Below are 15,688 nucleotides of genomic sequence, written 5' to 3' on the forward strand. Positions count from 1 at the left end.
TGAATCTCGGTAACATCAAATACTTTGTAATATTGAACAGGTTTAACAGTCTCTGAACTTGTTTCCCAACTATAAAAGTAGAATGAGATGCTATGTGAGGATAGATCAGTATGTAGCAGCATGAAAATGCACGATGTATTACTGTGTTCAAGTAGTATTTATATTACTATCATTTCAGGAAAATGACTTTAATATCACCCATCACAAGTTTTATATAACTACTTATTTCATAAAATTGCATTTCCAGAGATTCTTCCAAATCTCAGATATTCTTCAGCATTTAAGTAAAACACAGCAGATACTGTATAACTCACTGATGAATACAAAAATCCAGTGAACGACTTAGCTTACCAACACCAACTGGTTTTAGTCAAGTTGACGGCAATGACAAAAACAGTACTGATTTCCTAAAGAGTTAAAAGATCTTTCCTTTCCACCACAATGCAGATTTAACATAAATCCATAGGTTTCATTTTTGAGATAGATAAAACTACTCATTGTGAATACATAGGAAAGTATTCTCAATGCTGATATGAAGGTATTAAAATTGTAGTTTTAAGTTTTCAACAGTGAGGCTCCTGTATTAAATATAAAACCATGTATTGTGATTTGGTACAGATGCAAATGCAAGTATGAAACTGCTTAATATTAAAAAGAAAAAAAAATGCCAGACATTCAAATATCCCTAATGTTTAGATATTCAATTTTATAAAGGCCAAATGTTCAGGTGTATCTCAAGAAATTAAAATGCAAAAGCTTCTTCCATAAACCATTTTCTTCTGTGGCTCCATGTTACTAAAGGGCTTGTCACTAGTAGGACTTGACAACATGTAAGAACTATAAAAGGGTTGGTTACATTTAAGTCTTATTTAAGAGAAAAATATGCAAAGTAGTTCAATTATAGAAAGAAAAAAAGAGAAAAATCTAAAACATTTCTGGATTAGCACAGAACCAAAAATGTTATCAGACATACAAACACGTAACCAAAATACCAACAAAATCCTACTATACTGTGTTTTTATATCAGAAAAAGAATTCATTTTTTCTAAATAAAATAAAGCTCAACTTTATTTGGCTGATGTTTTGAAAACAATGTGTTAAATCAAAATTTGCAAATCAAACTCATTTAAATTCAACAGAGCAAGTGGCTTTAAGAAAACAAAACAAAACGTAAAACCTAAAAACACAACAGGTTTGAGCACCTTGGGGCAGAGGTTGCCTGCTAGTTTCCAGTCAGCTCCCATAAGAACTTACCCCCACCTCCACTAGAGGGTGCTCCTAGAGAAAGCATTCTTTATGTCTATTCATGTATAATAAAATAATCTGGAAATCAAACAAGAAGAAACTGTAACAAATAAGTGTCAATCTTTACCAATTTATTTTATACAAAACAGTAGCAATGTAGAATATGAGAATTATCTTCCGCTGCCACACACCAAGTTGTGAACATTCCAAGCCAATGTATACAGTTTGGAGGGGAAGGCTAAAGAATAGCATCCACCATGCTACTGAACATAGGAATTTTTTTATTTAAAAAGATTAAAAATTAGATAGCAATGTCTTCTTAATATTGCTCTCATCATTGAAGACTAAAAAATAAAAATAAAAAGTGACTTTATGAGAAAAAAGAGGGAAAAGAAAAAACCAAGAGGCTGCTACAACACTGCCATACAGTCAAACCATCATACTTCAATATTTGCATACGTGATAGCAGCATTATTTTTACTGAACCGTGTGCAACTACATGTGGAAACACATCAAAGCAAAATACCATGGCAGTTATCAATCAAGATCTGAAAGAAAGAAAACGAAAAAGAACTCTAGAATGAACACACTGTAAGATGAACTTTCATGGAGAATGAATCAATATCTACATTCTTGGACTGTTCCATTCTGCCCCAATAAAAGTGTCAATGTAACTGTCAACTGTGCATTTTTGGCGGATTTGAATTTTTCCAGTTCTTATACTGCATGCTTGGAACAAAGAGGGTGATAATAAATCCTTCTACACAATGAAAATAAATTTACTACTTGTAAACACACACAAAAAAAATACAAGATTTGTTTTTTTTTTTTATCTTCAATCAGTGCTTCCAATAGCACATTATCTTCGGTATCGACCTCTCTCCCCTCGGTCTCTGTCTCGATCACATAATCGCTCTCTCTCTCTTTCTCGATCACGTCCCCTATCTCGCTCTCTGTCTCTTCTATTATCTCTAGGGCGGTCTCGCTCTCGCTCCCGATCTCTTTCACGAGGTCTGCTTCTCCGACCACTCACAACAGCTTGTGTGCGGCGAAGGAAATCATCCACCCGCATATCATAATCATGCTAGAAAAGAAAAGAAGTAGGTTAAGCATGGCAAAAATTTAAATGAAATTTATGAATCCCTAAAAATAATTAGCTAGTGGAGAGGAAGATATTAGAAAAATGAATTTGTAGAACCTAATTTGGACATTAAAGGAAAAAGGATTTGATGCCTCACTAACTGGACATCTACAACATAATGAAATTTCTCCCTGCAGTTTTCTATTCAACTTTAATGACTTTTCCATCTGGTCCCTTTAATAAGATTTAGCCAAGGTAATCACCTGATCATGACCATCAACCAACCATCAATGCTATCTATTATGCTAAATACCAATGTCTTTATGCAATCTATTTTCCTCTCCTAGTGTAGACTCTGCCCTTTTGAGGTGAAATTAGGAAGTTTGATGATCCAGATTTTCTCTCAAAATAAAAATTTATGGAATTTGATGAGTAACAAACAATTTATGGACTTTGATGAACTTTAAGAAAGTATGTACTTCAGTAAGACCATTCAGTCTGTTCCACACAAAGCTAACTATGTACTGAAGAAAAGGACAAAAAAGGGTAGATGAGCAGCAAAGTGAGATGCATGGGTAAAGTTGCAGCTGCTTCTAAGCCTGAACCTGCTCTAGTTTAAAGCCTTCTATTTTTAGTTCTCAGCTCACCTTTACTTTACTGAATTTCATCTGTTTTCAAAATCTGTATAAAACTTAAGTTCAAAACATAATTCCAGGAATATACACTAACAAAAAAAAAATTAATGTATAAAAGTGCATAAAACAGAACTTTATTGATATATTAAAGAATTTTAGAAATATTCCTATTTTAAAAATCATGTTACTAGGTTTTTATTTTTTCCATAAAGCTCATGTTAGCATTTATAAAAGACATTTTTTAAGACAGCAAAAAACTTCTAAACAACTAAGATTTCATCACACACAGGTTACCTTCCACTTTCAAATCTATTAGTCAGGATTCTAACATTGGCTTAGAGAATGCTGAAGATCCTGATACGATTCACAATTCTGCCTCAGCCTTCTGAGTTCAGGGATAACAAGTATGCTCTTTTAACAATTAAACTACCATTCTAAGCTACCAAACTTCAATGCCTATTAATTATGCTTCCAGCAAGTACCAAAAGACAATTTCCATTTTCTAAAAAATGTACCTTTAGGGAAGAAAATTGTACTTACTAAACAAACTCAGCTTCACTAGTCTAAAATTAGACAATGCCTTTCCTTTGCTCTGCTTTGAAATGATTAAACAAAAGCATCCAAATCTATGCACATATAATTATTAGAGCCAAATCCTGAAGGGCATTATTCTGTTGCATTTCATATCACTTAGGGTTCACTAGCATTATCTTACCAACCAGAGGTTAAGGAGAGAGAAAACAACTCACTTGATTACTCATTTTAACAAAATTTGGTATAAATAAACAAATGTGATTAAAGACTATTTTATAAAGCTATACCATCTACCCTACAAAATTATAGAATTTAATAACTACCTTAGCATATGCCATCTGTCCTCCAAAATTTGTGTCTATCAAAATGTAAAAATGGGAGACAGGCCAGGAACATATATATATATACATGTATATATACACACACATACATACATATATATATCATGTCTCACACCTGTAATCAGGAGGTGGAGATCAGGCGAACTGTGGTTTGAGGAGTCAGGGCAAAAATTTAACAAGATTCCATTCTCAACAAAAAAGTCTGGCATGGTAATAGATGCCTGGATGCCATCTATGCCAGAAGCATAGACAGGACGATCACAGTCCCAAGTTTGCAAAAAGTGAGACCCTCTGTGACAAATAACCTAAAAGCAAAAAGAGCTGAAGGCATGGCTCAAGTAGTAGAGCACTTGGGTAGCAAGCACAAGCTCCTAAATTCAAACCCCAGTACCATCAAAAACCTGGTAAATACCTATTAGCAATAGTAACTACAAAGCTATAATTAAGATCCCAGTACAAAAAGAATAACCTAAGTACTATATACTTACACAACATTACCTAAGAGTTATAAATGTAAGAACTGCTTCAACTTAAGTAGTCTGAGATTTAGTAAAAGAAATATAAATCTATGTAAATAATACAAAGGAACACAATCAGGCATTTTTAATGAAAGCAACTTGTAAGTTAATCCAAAAGACTGCAGTAAGAATACAAAATGGTTCATCATTCACAGCAATCTGGTATACCCACATTTAAATTACCTACAGAATTCTAAGTAGTTCCCTCACACCTCTGCCTTCTTGTGCACTTACTACTCGTTTATCTCTGTATCTTGCTTCATGTGGTACTGGATGATGTCCTGAGTAAGGGGGATGAGCTTGAGGAGGCGGAGCATGGTGTTGATAATAAGGATGGTGTGGAGGCTGTTCCATTCCTGGATATGCAGGCTAAAAAAGGAAAACCATTTCCATTAAGAATCCACCAAATATCCTTGTGAACAAGTCATTCTTATAATTTCCATTCCCAAACAATTTAATCTACACTAATCATTTCCTTTTACCTAACATTCAAAATACCTTTTTCATTGAAAACAAAATGTACATAAACTCTTTAACCTCTTTTAAGATCTAACACACTTTTCTACACATAATACTTAAATTCTAAACAAACACATGGTGCTTAGTAAGAGCAAGGAACTGTCCTAAGCACTTTTACACTTAATTACTCATTTAATACTCACAGCAAATCTCTAAGATAGGTACTCTTATTCCTGGTTTACAAAAAGGAAAATTTAGACAACCAGGTTAAGTAACCTGCCTAGAGTCACACTGTTAGTAAAGAGGTACATTCTGATACAACATTATGCATTCTGGTTCCAAAATTAGTTATCTAGCTAACCACTAACACAAATTCTTATCAAAGAAAGTTCAGGAGCTAATGAACTTTTACATGACATTTTAAAATGAATGAAAGGCACAGATTACTTTCATCGTTAATGTCAAGTTCATATATTACATATTTCAGTATTTTTAATTTTAGACTCAAAAAGAAGGTATTCTAATGATCCACCTATCTGCACACAGTAGCATAAAACTACAAGAGAAACAAGTTAGACAAAGAGGTCACATAACATAAAAAGGTAAAATGAGAGACACAAAGAGCTACTTAAACTACCAAGTTTTTATTTCTTAAAATTTAATGCTTCAGGTTTTTGTTTTGGGTTTTATGGTTCTGGAGTTTGAACTCAGGCCATTGCCCTTACCAGGCAGGCATTCTACCTACCATGTGAACTGCCTCCCCATCCCTCACTCTTTTGGCTTTAGATATTTCTAATAGGATCTCAAGTTTAGACCTGGACCATCATCCTCTTATTTACACCTCCTGTTTAGCTGGGGTGTAAGATGTGCACCACACACCACTCTGCTTTTATCGGTTGAAATGGGGTCTTGAGAACTTTTTTTGCCTGGGCTGGCCTCAAACAACAGTCCTCCTGATCGTGGCTTCCCAAGTAGCTATGATTATAGGTTTCGGTCTTACCTGGCTCAAATACTACTTTTTTTAATCAGTACTGGAGTTTAACTAAAAGCCGTGCTCTGAGGTGCTTTATCCCTTGAGCCATGCCTCCACCTCCAGCCCTCCAGCTGTCTTTAATATACTCTAAGAAAAAAAATCCAGATTTCTTAAAGAAAGGAAATAATTAAAAATAATAATCAGGACTTAAGTAATCATATTTTACATAATTTAATTTTTTGGCAGGATTGGGTTATGACTTCAGGGTCATGTATTTGCCAAGCAGGCAGCTCTACCACTTGTGTCACTCCCCCAGATCTTTTTGCTTTTGTCATTTTTCAGGTAGGGTCTCCCGTTTTTGCCTGGGGCCAGTCTCAGTGGGAAATCCTCCTGCCTGCAGCCTCCTGCATAGTTGAAATCACAGGTACACACTACAGGCTTATTGACTGAAATTGGGTCTGGCCAACTTTTTGCCCAGACTGGGCTCAAACTGTAACTGCAATCCTCATGATCTCTGCCTCAGTAGCTGAGATTATAGCCATGAGCCACCACACCCAATTAATTAATCCTATTTTAAATGGAAAGCTAAGTGTACTGAATATTAGATCAGGCACTTTGCTAAACTTTACATGTATTCTGTCAATTTATCTTCTGTACAATTCTGAAGCCGACATTATTCCACATTAAATGTTAAGCTACACAAGCACTGACATAATGTTCATTTCATCTGCTGCTGTATAACCAAAGCAAAGTACTACATATATGCCTGATGAGCCAAAGTATGAATGACTACTGAAATTTACAGATGGGGAAAAGTAAGATACATTATAAAAATTATTTAAGGGTATAGACTTGGAAAGAGAAGGGAATGTATCTGGCAGAGCTTGCACTACTTATCATAGTACACTATTACACATACCAATCAACCCTACACTATAAACACAAATCAAATTACTGTTCTTTAGCTGTAAAAAGAGCATGCAATTATTTATCACCAAAAATTTGTACTGTAAGCCTCTTAATAACTGCAACCATAATATTCCAAGTAAGCACTCAAAATATTAGGTACCAAAAATGAAGTCAATTATAAAAATAGAATAATACAAACCATTCCTTGCCAAGGTGGTGGTGGTCCCATGTTATGAAATTCCCTCACATAATCATTGTAGGACTAAAATGAAAGACGATAATGTCAATAATAAATAAAAATCATTCCAGGAAAACAAATCAAATCAGAACGTGGGTTTATCTACTTTAAGTATATAAAATTTAATGCTTACCCCATTTAAAAACACATCTCGGCGAACTCCTGAAAATCGTCTGTTGGGAATAAGATTTGTGAAACTAAATTCAGGTAATTCATAAACTAGTTCCAAGAATGTAATTCAAAGCTAAGCAAGAGTGAACCCAACTTACCTATCTACTTCCTGGTATCGTGGATCCTTTAAATACCCTGTTCAAACATTAAGCATTTTAGTGAATCAAATTTATTATTTTTATTGTGGCATTACAATTAAACCTTTCTTACCACTCGTTTCAATTTTTCCCATGAAATATGTACTTTAAGTGATACTATTATTACTTTACTTTCAAATTTTCTTCTCAGATAACATGATAATATATGAAGTAACTAAATAACTTTATGGTATCACAGGATTGTAAATGACTAGAAAAGTTTTAGAATGTTATCTCCTAAGTGCACAGCCCAAATCTCATTACAAGAGAAAATTTCTTTATTCTACATCAAAGAGACAGTAAAGGCAGAGGAATTATCTTTAGGACACTGTGATAGGACTTCTTTAAACAAATGTTTACCTTCTACTTGAGTATATATAGACCATGCTAAGCAAACACAGATAAGTTCTAAAAAAAAAAAATGCAAAATCAAAGGGAAGGGAAACAGAATTGCAAAATTTCCAAAAATGAAGGAATGTATTTTAAATGAAAGATCCACCATGATAAAAGAAATATCCCCACTTCTTTTTCTAAGAATCCAGCAAATTAAAATGTAAAAGTATTTTGCTAAGGCACGCCTGTAGTCCTGGCTACTCAGGAGGCAGAGATCAGGAAGATCGTGGTTCAAAGCCAGCCCAAACAAATAGTTCACAAGTCCCTATCTCAAAAAAACCCATTATAAAAAAGGACTGGCAGAGTGGCTCAAAGTGTAAGCCCTGAGTTCAAACCCAGTCTGCCAAATAAATAATAAATAAAACTGAATGGCCATGTTACTAGGGAAAAACACAACCTCTTACTTTACAAAAGAATGAAGTTTATTATCAAGAATAAGAATATACAGAACTCTTTAATGCTCCCTAACACCCATTTCCAAATGGCCCAGGTTTAATAAATGTACCTCTGATTGTGATCTAAATATGTATCTCTTCCTTAATGGTTTGTATTTTTTAACTCCAATATAGACTAAGATGCATTAAGTTTACAAATCAAGTATTCCCCATTCCTCTCTAAAAGTCGTAAAATTTAAAAAATATATATATGTAGCATAATTTCAGTTTCCATTTAATGCTACAAACCACACGAAACACTAAATATCAAAGGAAACAAAAAGCCTAATGAAGTATAAGGTTACTGCTTTCCCTAACCACATTTCATATTAAATGCATGTGCAAATAAATCTGTTTTTGCAAAATTATCAATTTTAGGTAATTAATGGATTATGAGGATTCACACTGGAATACACTAAACAATCTTAACAAAGTAGAACTACTAATGAGATTAATGATCTCCCAAGGCTTAAGTAGTCATGTTCTAAATTTTCTTCACTTTTAAAAGTACAGGATTGCAATTAAGTTTTTGTTTTGTTGTTTTAATAATTTTAAGTCAAGTATCTGCAGGATTGTAAAATATTAACCTGGTCTCTGGTGAAACTCAGGGGGATAGTCAATCCTTGGTTTCTTTCTGCTGTTATGAATATCATAATCTTCTGGTCGACGCCTATACAAATTAGACACATTAGAAATTAAACGAAAAACTGCTTGGAGAACAAACAGCAAAGCAAGAGTTTTTTACAGAGATAATTACAAAGAATAGCCCACTGATTCCTTAAAAATAACATTAATTTTTGGTGAGCAACTTATCTTAAAAGTCCTAAATTTTAACTCCTCAAATTCATTCCTATAAAATAAGCAAAAAGGTATTGCTGGAAGTAGTAAGATTCTCTTCGATCTCATTCTATAAGACAACTTGAAAGAGTAAACAGATTAAAACATATAAATCACATTTAGTAAATCTAAGCAAAAGTAAATGAGCCATCCTCAAACTAAAATAAACATCCATTTTTACAATTAAAACATTTTCGCAAATAAAACTGCCTTTCAGGTGAAAAAGGGGAAGGAGAATGACTCATACCATCATTATACAATATACTGTCTTTTTAGATTATCTAAACAAGATGAATTTAAGTATTTTTTTCTCTGATTTGCACAAAGCTATACTTTTCATATGATTATAAAGTTTGATATTTAAATAAGAACTATTAACAAGAAAGCTTTAAAAGTCTTAATACTTTGAAAACTAACTTAATAACCTTTATTATTTATATACTTAATAACAGTAAGAAACTAAGGGAAATTTTCCCAGAGACAATGTCTTATAATAAAATGAATTATAAATTGGCATGACTTGTAAGTAGGCCATGAGTTTTAACAAGAGTTCATAAAATTAGTTCAATGTACTCTTTAGAAGGTGGTATTTTACTGTTTGCAGAGGGCTGCTCTTTAATGTTTTTCATAAATATTCATGGTAAATTTAATACATAATAAAATACATTTCAATTTACTTAGCATTTAATAAAGAGCTAAACAAAATTAAAACTCCAAAATGTTTAGGAAATAAACATATCTTTTTACCCTTAATATCAAATAAAAACTAAAATAACCTAGAATCACTAATTTTTCAGCTATTTCTCTTAATGATGGCTTTCATTAACTTTTCAACACAAGTTCATTCAACTGCAAAGTTAAATGTAACAACCCCAAGCCCCCCTCCCCAACAGAATAAAACAGTCGCATCTACAATAAATAATACTAAGAAAATTAAAAGCTGGTTTAAAAAATAAACATACCGCTTTCTTGTAGTTTGGGGAGTGCATTTACGACCGGTATAAAACATGATAGTAACAGTTCATATAGTAGTCCAACTACTGACTTTAAGCTGTAAGCCACATACATAAATGGAGGCCCTGGCAGGCTTGAGAGAAGGAGTAGTGGTGTAATAAGTATAGTTTGCAGTCCATTGCAAAACTGAGGAAAAACTTCACTTGTATAAACTGTATTGCACTGGAAACCTCTTAGCTTAAAACTTCAAAAGACATCTTGGTGCTCAGTCCTTTTAGGCCAAAAGTAAGGGGCTCTGCCAGGTTTCCTCCTACCTACTCGACAATGTCCTTTTAAAGCTCAAAGAAATGGGACTCTTGTTGGATTATCTGTACCTACCACAGGATGTTTCCACCAAAAGGAAACTTAACCAAAGGTTTCATCCCATCAACCACACATCCAATAGTCTTTAGCGGAATATTTTAGATTTAGCTGTACGCAAATCTATACAGGGGAAGGTGCTGGGTAGAAGGGCTTAAACCAGTCCTTTGCAAAGACTTCTCTCCAATTCTGTAACAAGTTAAACCCCCTTTTCCTGGAAAATGATGTTTAGTTCATAAAGTAGTGATCAATAACCATGGCGATCCTCTAAAAAACATTTTAAGTCCACAGGTACTGCCAGCATCTGGAAATGTTGTAAACAGACACAGCAACAGCCCTTCCTTTTGGTTTGTTGCCGGGTCTCCCAAGGCCACTTGATCCCCTTTGGAAAGAACCTATTGTTTTCAGAAGCTCAGCAAGATGTATGAATTCACTGGGTACACGTTAGAGAATATTTGGCAATGGGGTTAACACATCACGGTGATAAAATTTCAAAGTCCCAATAATGCTCCTCTTGAATATCAAAATAACTTAAAATATTTTATCCTCCTCTAAATGAGGCGTCATCTTCTGAAAAAATATAAGTGATCCTTTATAAAAGTCCCATATCTGATAAGGCTTATCCAGAGACACACCTGAAAGAAAAGGCTTTACAAAATATTAACAATTTTTGCAAATAAAGATTTCCTCCTCTTTCTCTTTTCTATCCTGTTCATAGCAACAAATGCCTACCTCATTTCACTTGTGTACTATGTTATCAAAGTACTATCTAATCTAAACTGGTTATCACTCTTTAGGAAATAATTTTTCTGCATAAGGAAAGATCCCCATTTTCCTCTTGAAAAATGACTGAGACCAAGGTGACCATGTGAAATCCTCAATGAAGCCACAAACTAGTCCATGCAGCTTGATTTGAGGATTTTCTCTTTCTTCTTTACCGCAGGACAAACTTTTGACGAATCACATTCCTCCATCATGTTATCCTGATACATGTGCCTATTACCAGTCCAAAGAACGTTTCTAACCTTCCCACATCCCGGACTGGTTCTCGACGGGATGGACGTCCTCTTGATCTAGGCTGTGAATGCATTCTTCTCTTGTGACGCATTTTATGAATGACCTGATACAAGTCAATACTTTCATCGGGGGGAAATAGAAGACAAAGCTGGGTTCCACATTCAACTTCAATTTCCTAGAATAGTAGAGTAGTAGCAATTTATAAGACAAAAATAATACAACCTTTCAAAAGATTTATATTTTCCTGATATACAAGAACAAAAACTATCTTTGAAGAGTTCTTCCCAAGACTGATGATCACATTAGATTCCAATAAGCTTTTAGATTTACAAAACCTTTCCAAAGTGTTTCATGAGAGAGATGTGGTGGCATACACCTATAAAATCCCAAAGCTCAGGAGGCTTAAGCAGGAGGATCTTGAGTTCAAGGCCACCTAGGATACATATCCAGGCCAACCTGGGGTACACAGTCAGACCCTGTCTCATGAAACAAAAATAAAAAGGTCTTTGTGTATTTATATAAAAGACAAGAACTAAAAGTGAACACTCTCCAAAATTCAATACACAAATGTCATTGCTTAAAACTCCTATAACATTCTATTCTATTCTACTGTATTCTAATCAAAGGAATATTTCTTTGTGCAGATACAAAAATATTAGGACAAATCATACATCTTAATTCAGTGAAGCAAAAATACATGTTAGTGTGTGCACACCAACAACTTTGATAATTATGAACTGAAATACATTATAGTAACGATAAAAGTAAACTGACCCACAGACTTCCAAAAATTGAGTTACCAACATTTTCACTTATGAGGAATATAACTGTAATACATACTATTAGTTCTAGTCAAGAATTATGTGTAGGAATTATCAGGATCAAAGGTACAAGTTTATTTTAAATCACTACACTCTTTCAATTTCATTTCCAGACTTTACGGGAGCTTGCATGCGTGCGTGTGTGTGTGTGTCTTTTCAGAATGCTAGTTTCTACTCAAACAACTTCAGGAAATATGTTAAATGGCATTTGTCACACTCTGATTACTACTGAAAATCCATTTAACATCAGGACATGTTTCTTTTATCAGTTTTCTCTTCATTATTAGTAATGAAAATACCATATAAAGCTACCTGCATTTCAACATTAGTAGATGACTTACTAAACAGTCATATTCAGTAATTACTAGTTCCAATTTTAATTTGTCACATTTCACCTTTCAGAAATGGTTAAAAATGTCCTTTAAACATTTAAAAGTACTTAAAACAGTTGACTAAATGTAAGCTTTAAAAAAAAAAATCAAAATAACAAACCTGTCCGTCACGTCCAATTTTTACTGGCTTATGTTCATTCCAAGGATTAGTGAGATGAGCTGACTTGGTGAAAGGTAATTCGCGCCTAAATAGAGAGTAGTATCAATTACATTCTTTAGCAGAAGAATCCTTTAGAGGTGTTTTGTTACTTCAGTATTAAATCCGTATGGGGTTATAGCCCTATAAATCCTGAGTTTTGAAAAGATCTTAGGTGAAAAATGCATCTAATACACTCAACCCTCAGAAATACAGCACGATGTAGAGTACTGGCTGCTTACCCTCCTGATTGTGGATCTGACTGGGAACTGCAGCTCACTGCTGTGTTCAGTGTATCAAGAGAGTACTGCCTATCACTAGCCTGGGAAAATATCAAAAGTCAAGGTAGTTTCTTCTGAATGCCTATCTATCCCTTTCACACTGCTGTAAAATCCAAACAGTTGACCCGTCATAAGTCAGGACCATTTGTACAGTACTTAAGAACATCGGCTTGAAAATCAACATAATTCAGGGCTTAAACTCTAGCTCTCTTTTATAATGAGCTTCTTCATCTTTTAAGCAAGATCATCCCAATTTATTTCACTGTTATATAATAAACAAATAAAATGATATATAAAACATTTACTATTTACCTCATTTGTGCACTCAAAAAAAATTTATTCATTAAATGACCAAGTAGCTGAACTTTAACTAGCTATTAACACCAAATGAAAACAGAAGTGTCCCCAATGCTTAATTCAGAGCTATTATCCAAATTCAAGTGTCCTTCTTCATTCAATAAGGCAATATTCACCACCCATGCAAAGAATCTCAAGTTGTACAAATGGCTATATACTGTATTTATATTACTTATTTGATTTAAACACTATTAATCTGGCTCTAAGCTCTCTGAGCCATAGGGCAAAATGGGTCACCAACCTTAAATAATAGCCTTTTTTGTTTGTTTTGGTTTGGTTTTTTTTGGTGGATCTGTGGTTTGAATGCAGGGAATCGCTCAGATGTTCTTAGGGCTTGAACTATGCTTCCAGTCCATTTTTGCTCTGGATATTTTAGAGATAGGGGTCTCATGAACTATTCATCAGGGATGGCCTTGAACCTTGATTCTCCAGATCTTAGCCTCCCAGATAGTTAGGATTACAGGTGTGAGCCACCAGCACCTGGCTCCTGTATAATTTTCTGACTGTACTAGAATTTGAACTCAGGGTCTCATGCTTGTGAGGCAGGCATTTATCACATGAGCCACTCTGCCAGCCCGTTTTTGTGTTGGGAATTTTTGAGACAGGGTCTTGTGAACTATTTGCCAGGGCTGGCTTCAAACCTCGATCTTCCTGATCTCTACTTCCAGAGTAGCTAAGATTATAGGGGTGAGTCGCCAATGCCTGTATTTTTATAGTTCTTTATCAATCTATCACAATGCTGAACATTAAGATGACACATAATCAATAGTTGTTACCAAAGAATAATAAAAAGTAACAGCATTAGGGGCTGGAGGCATGGCTCAGGTGGCAAAGCACTTGCTTAACAAGCACAAGGATGAGCTCAACCCCTAATACTGTCACCAATTTTTTTTTAATTAAGAAGTTAACAACACTGATAAAACCTTATTTAACTGCATACATAAATAATGTCAAATTAAATAAATGTTTTAAAGAACTCTTCGCTGTATCTATAATACAAATGAAACTGCTCAAAGAACTCAAAAAGATACAGATTGTATCCCCAACTTTTCTTCTAGAAGTAGACTTATAATTGAGGTTACATCAAAAGATCAGTGTATCAAGAGGCAGAGCTCCAGTGTGTATTATGTTCAATACGTTTTAGATTTTCCTTCTAAATTACCAATTTAATACAGTCACAGTCATAGGAAACTCCTACATCCAACAAAAAATAGGAAGGCTAGAGACTATTAGAAAGATCATGCAGGGCACCGGTGGTTCATGCCTGTAATCCTAATTATTCAGGAGGCAGAGATCAGGAGGATTACGGTTCAAAGCCAGTCTGGACATACAATTCATGAGACCCTACTTCAAAAAACCCTTCACAAAAAAGGGCTGGTGGAGTAGCTTAAGGTGTGGGCCGAGTTCAAACCCCAATACCACTTAAAAAAAAAAAAAAAGAGTCTATAGTTCCTTGAATGCTGCACACTCTCACTTTAAAAAAAAAAAAAAACAAAAAAAGAAAGAAAGAAAGAAAGAAAGCTCAAGATCCAAAGAAAGGGTACAGGCAAAGCCAGATGCATCATTTGGTGGCACTGGGTCTAATTAGGACAAAAACCTCTGTTCTCTGTCTGGGAAAATTAATCTGAGCCAGGACATCACAGAGAACCACAGAAAACAGGGCCCAGCAAAATTTAAAAATACAGAATCCACAGTCTATACATCATTTTTTTCTTTTCTTCTCAGGCTTAGTTACAGAACAGGTATCCAGTTACCTTTTCAGCAAACATATTATAAAGAAGACTACAGATATAAACTATCTTCACTATGAATAATGCTCTAGAGAACATGGAAGGAACTCTCTGACCTCTACAAATGGGAAAATTAACAAAAGACCAAAAAACTGTAGAGTCTCTTATGTGCTGGAGAGTACTTTGGGTTATTAAAGTTAAAATAAGGGAGTGATTCTGAAAGAAAAAACAGGTAGGTTATTGGTTTATTTGGAGAGATGTTATTTCTTAAACAATAAAGGAATGAGTACAAAATATAGTCAATAAATTTAATTCTGGATGAGTAACATTTCATAGATTATAGGTTTATTTTGAGCTAATTCCATAGGGCAACAAAGTCAGTCACTTTATATGCCTTCCTTTCTTATCTGTCAACATACATTTTATTTGGTTTCCAACTTCCATGTGATTACAAAGTATCTCAGTCATCAGGGATTCAAGTTTGGGGAGGGTTTCAGGAGTCTACATTTTTAACAATGAGTGATACTGATGTAGGAGTCATCAGTTTGGTCCATGACCACACCTAAAAAAGCTTAAGTCTATTATTATTAAATCCAAAAATTATTTAAATAAGTCTAATGACTCTATATCTGAAAAGAAAAAGCACAGATTAACAATTACTACTGATAGCCCTTAGTATTTGTATTTCTCAGAGTTTAATCCTTTTATTTCTGGCAGTCAAATATAATTCCCAAT

General features: G+C 34.3%; 1 protein-coding gene across 5 annotated transcripts in view; it reads right to left on the reverse strand.

Annotated features, from left to right (window-relative positions):
• Positions 1-1,355: 1,355 nt before the first annotated feature.
• Positions 1,356-15,688, reverse strand: part of Ythdc1 (YTH N6-methyladenosine RNA binding protein C1) — a 33,478-nt gene continuing 19,145 nt past the window's right edge. For 2 of the 5 annotated variants that reach the window (XM_074042080.1, XM_074042078.1), the window contains 8 exons: positions 12,550-12,634; positions 11,245-11,411; positions 8,656-8,738; positions 7,203-7,239; positions 7,067-7,106; positions 6,895-6,957; positions 4,589-4,723; positions 1,356-2,329 (listed from right to left, as the gene is read on the reverse strand). In XM_074042080.1, the coding sequence (XP_073898181.1) occupies positions 2,105-2,329; positions 4,589-4,723; positions 6,895-6,957; positions 7,067-7,106; positions 7,203-7,239; positions 8,656-8,738; positions 11,245-11,411; positions 12,550-12,634 (835 nt within the window). In that variant the 3' untranslated portion in view covers positions 1,356-2,104. Of the gene's footprint in view, positions 2,330-4,537; positions 4,724-6,894; positions 6,958-7,066; positions 7,131-7,202; positions 7,240-8,655; positions 8,739-11,244; positions 11,412-12,549; positions 12,635-15,688 lie in introns of all 5 variants that reach the window. The other 3 variants (XM_074042079.1, XM_074042077.1, XM_074042081.1) reach the window with 2 other exon arrangements.

Source organism: Castor canadensis, chromosome 9 (assembly GCF_047511655.1).
Source record: "Castor canadensis chromosome 9, mCasCan1.hap1v2, whole genome shotgun sequence".
In the NCBI taxonomy this organism is placed as follows: domain Eukaryota; kingdom Metazoa; phylum Chordata; class Mammalia; order Rodentia; family Castoridae; genus Castor; species Castor canadensis.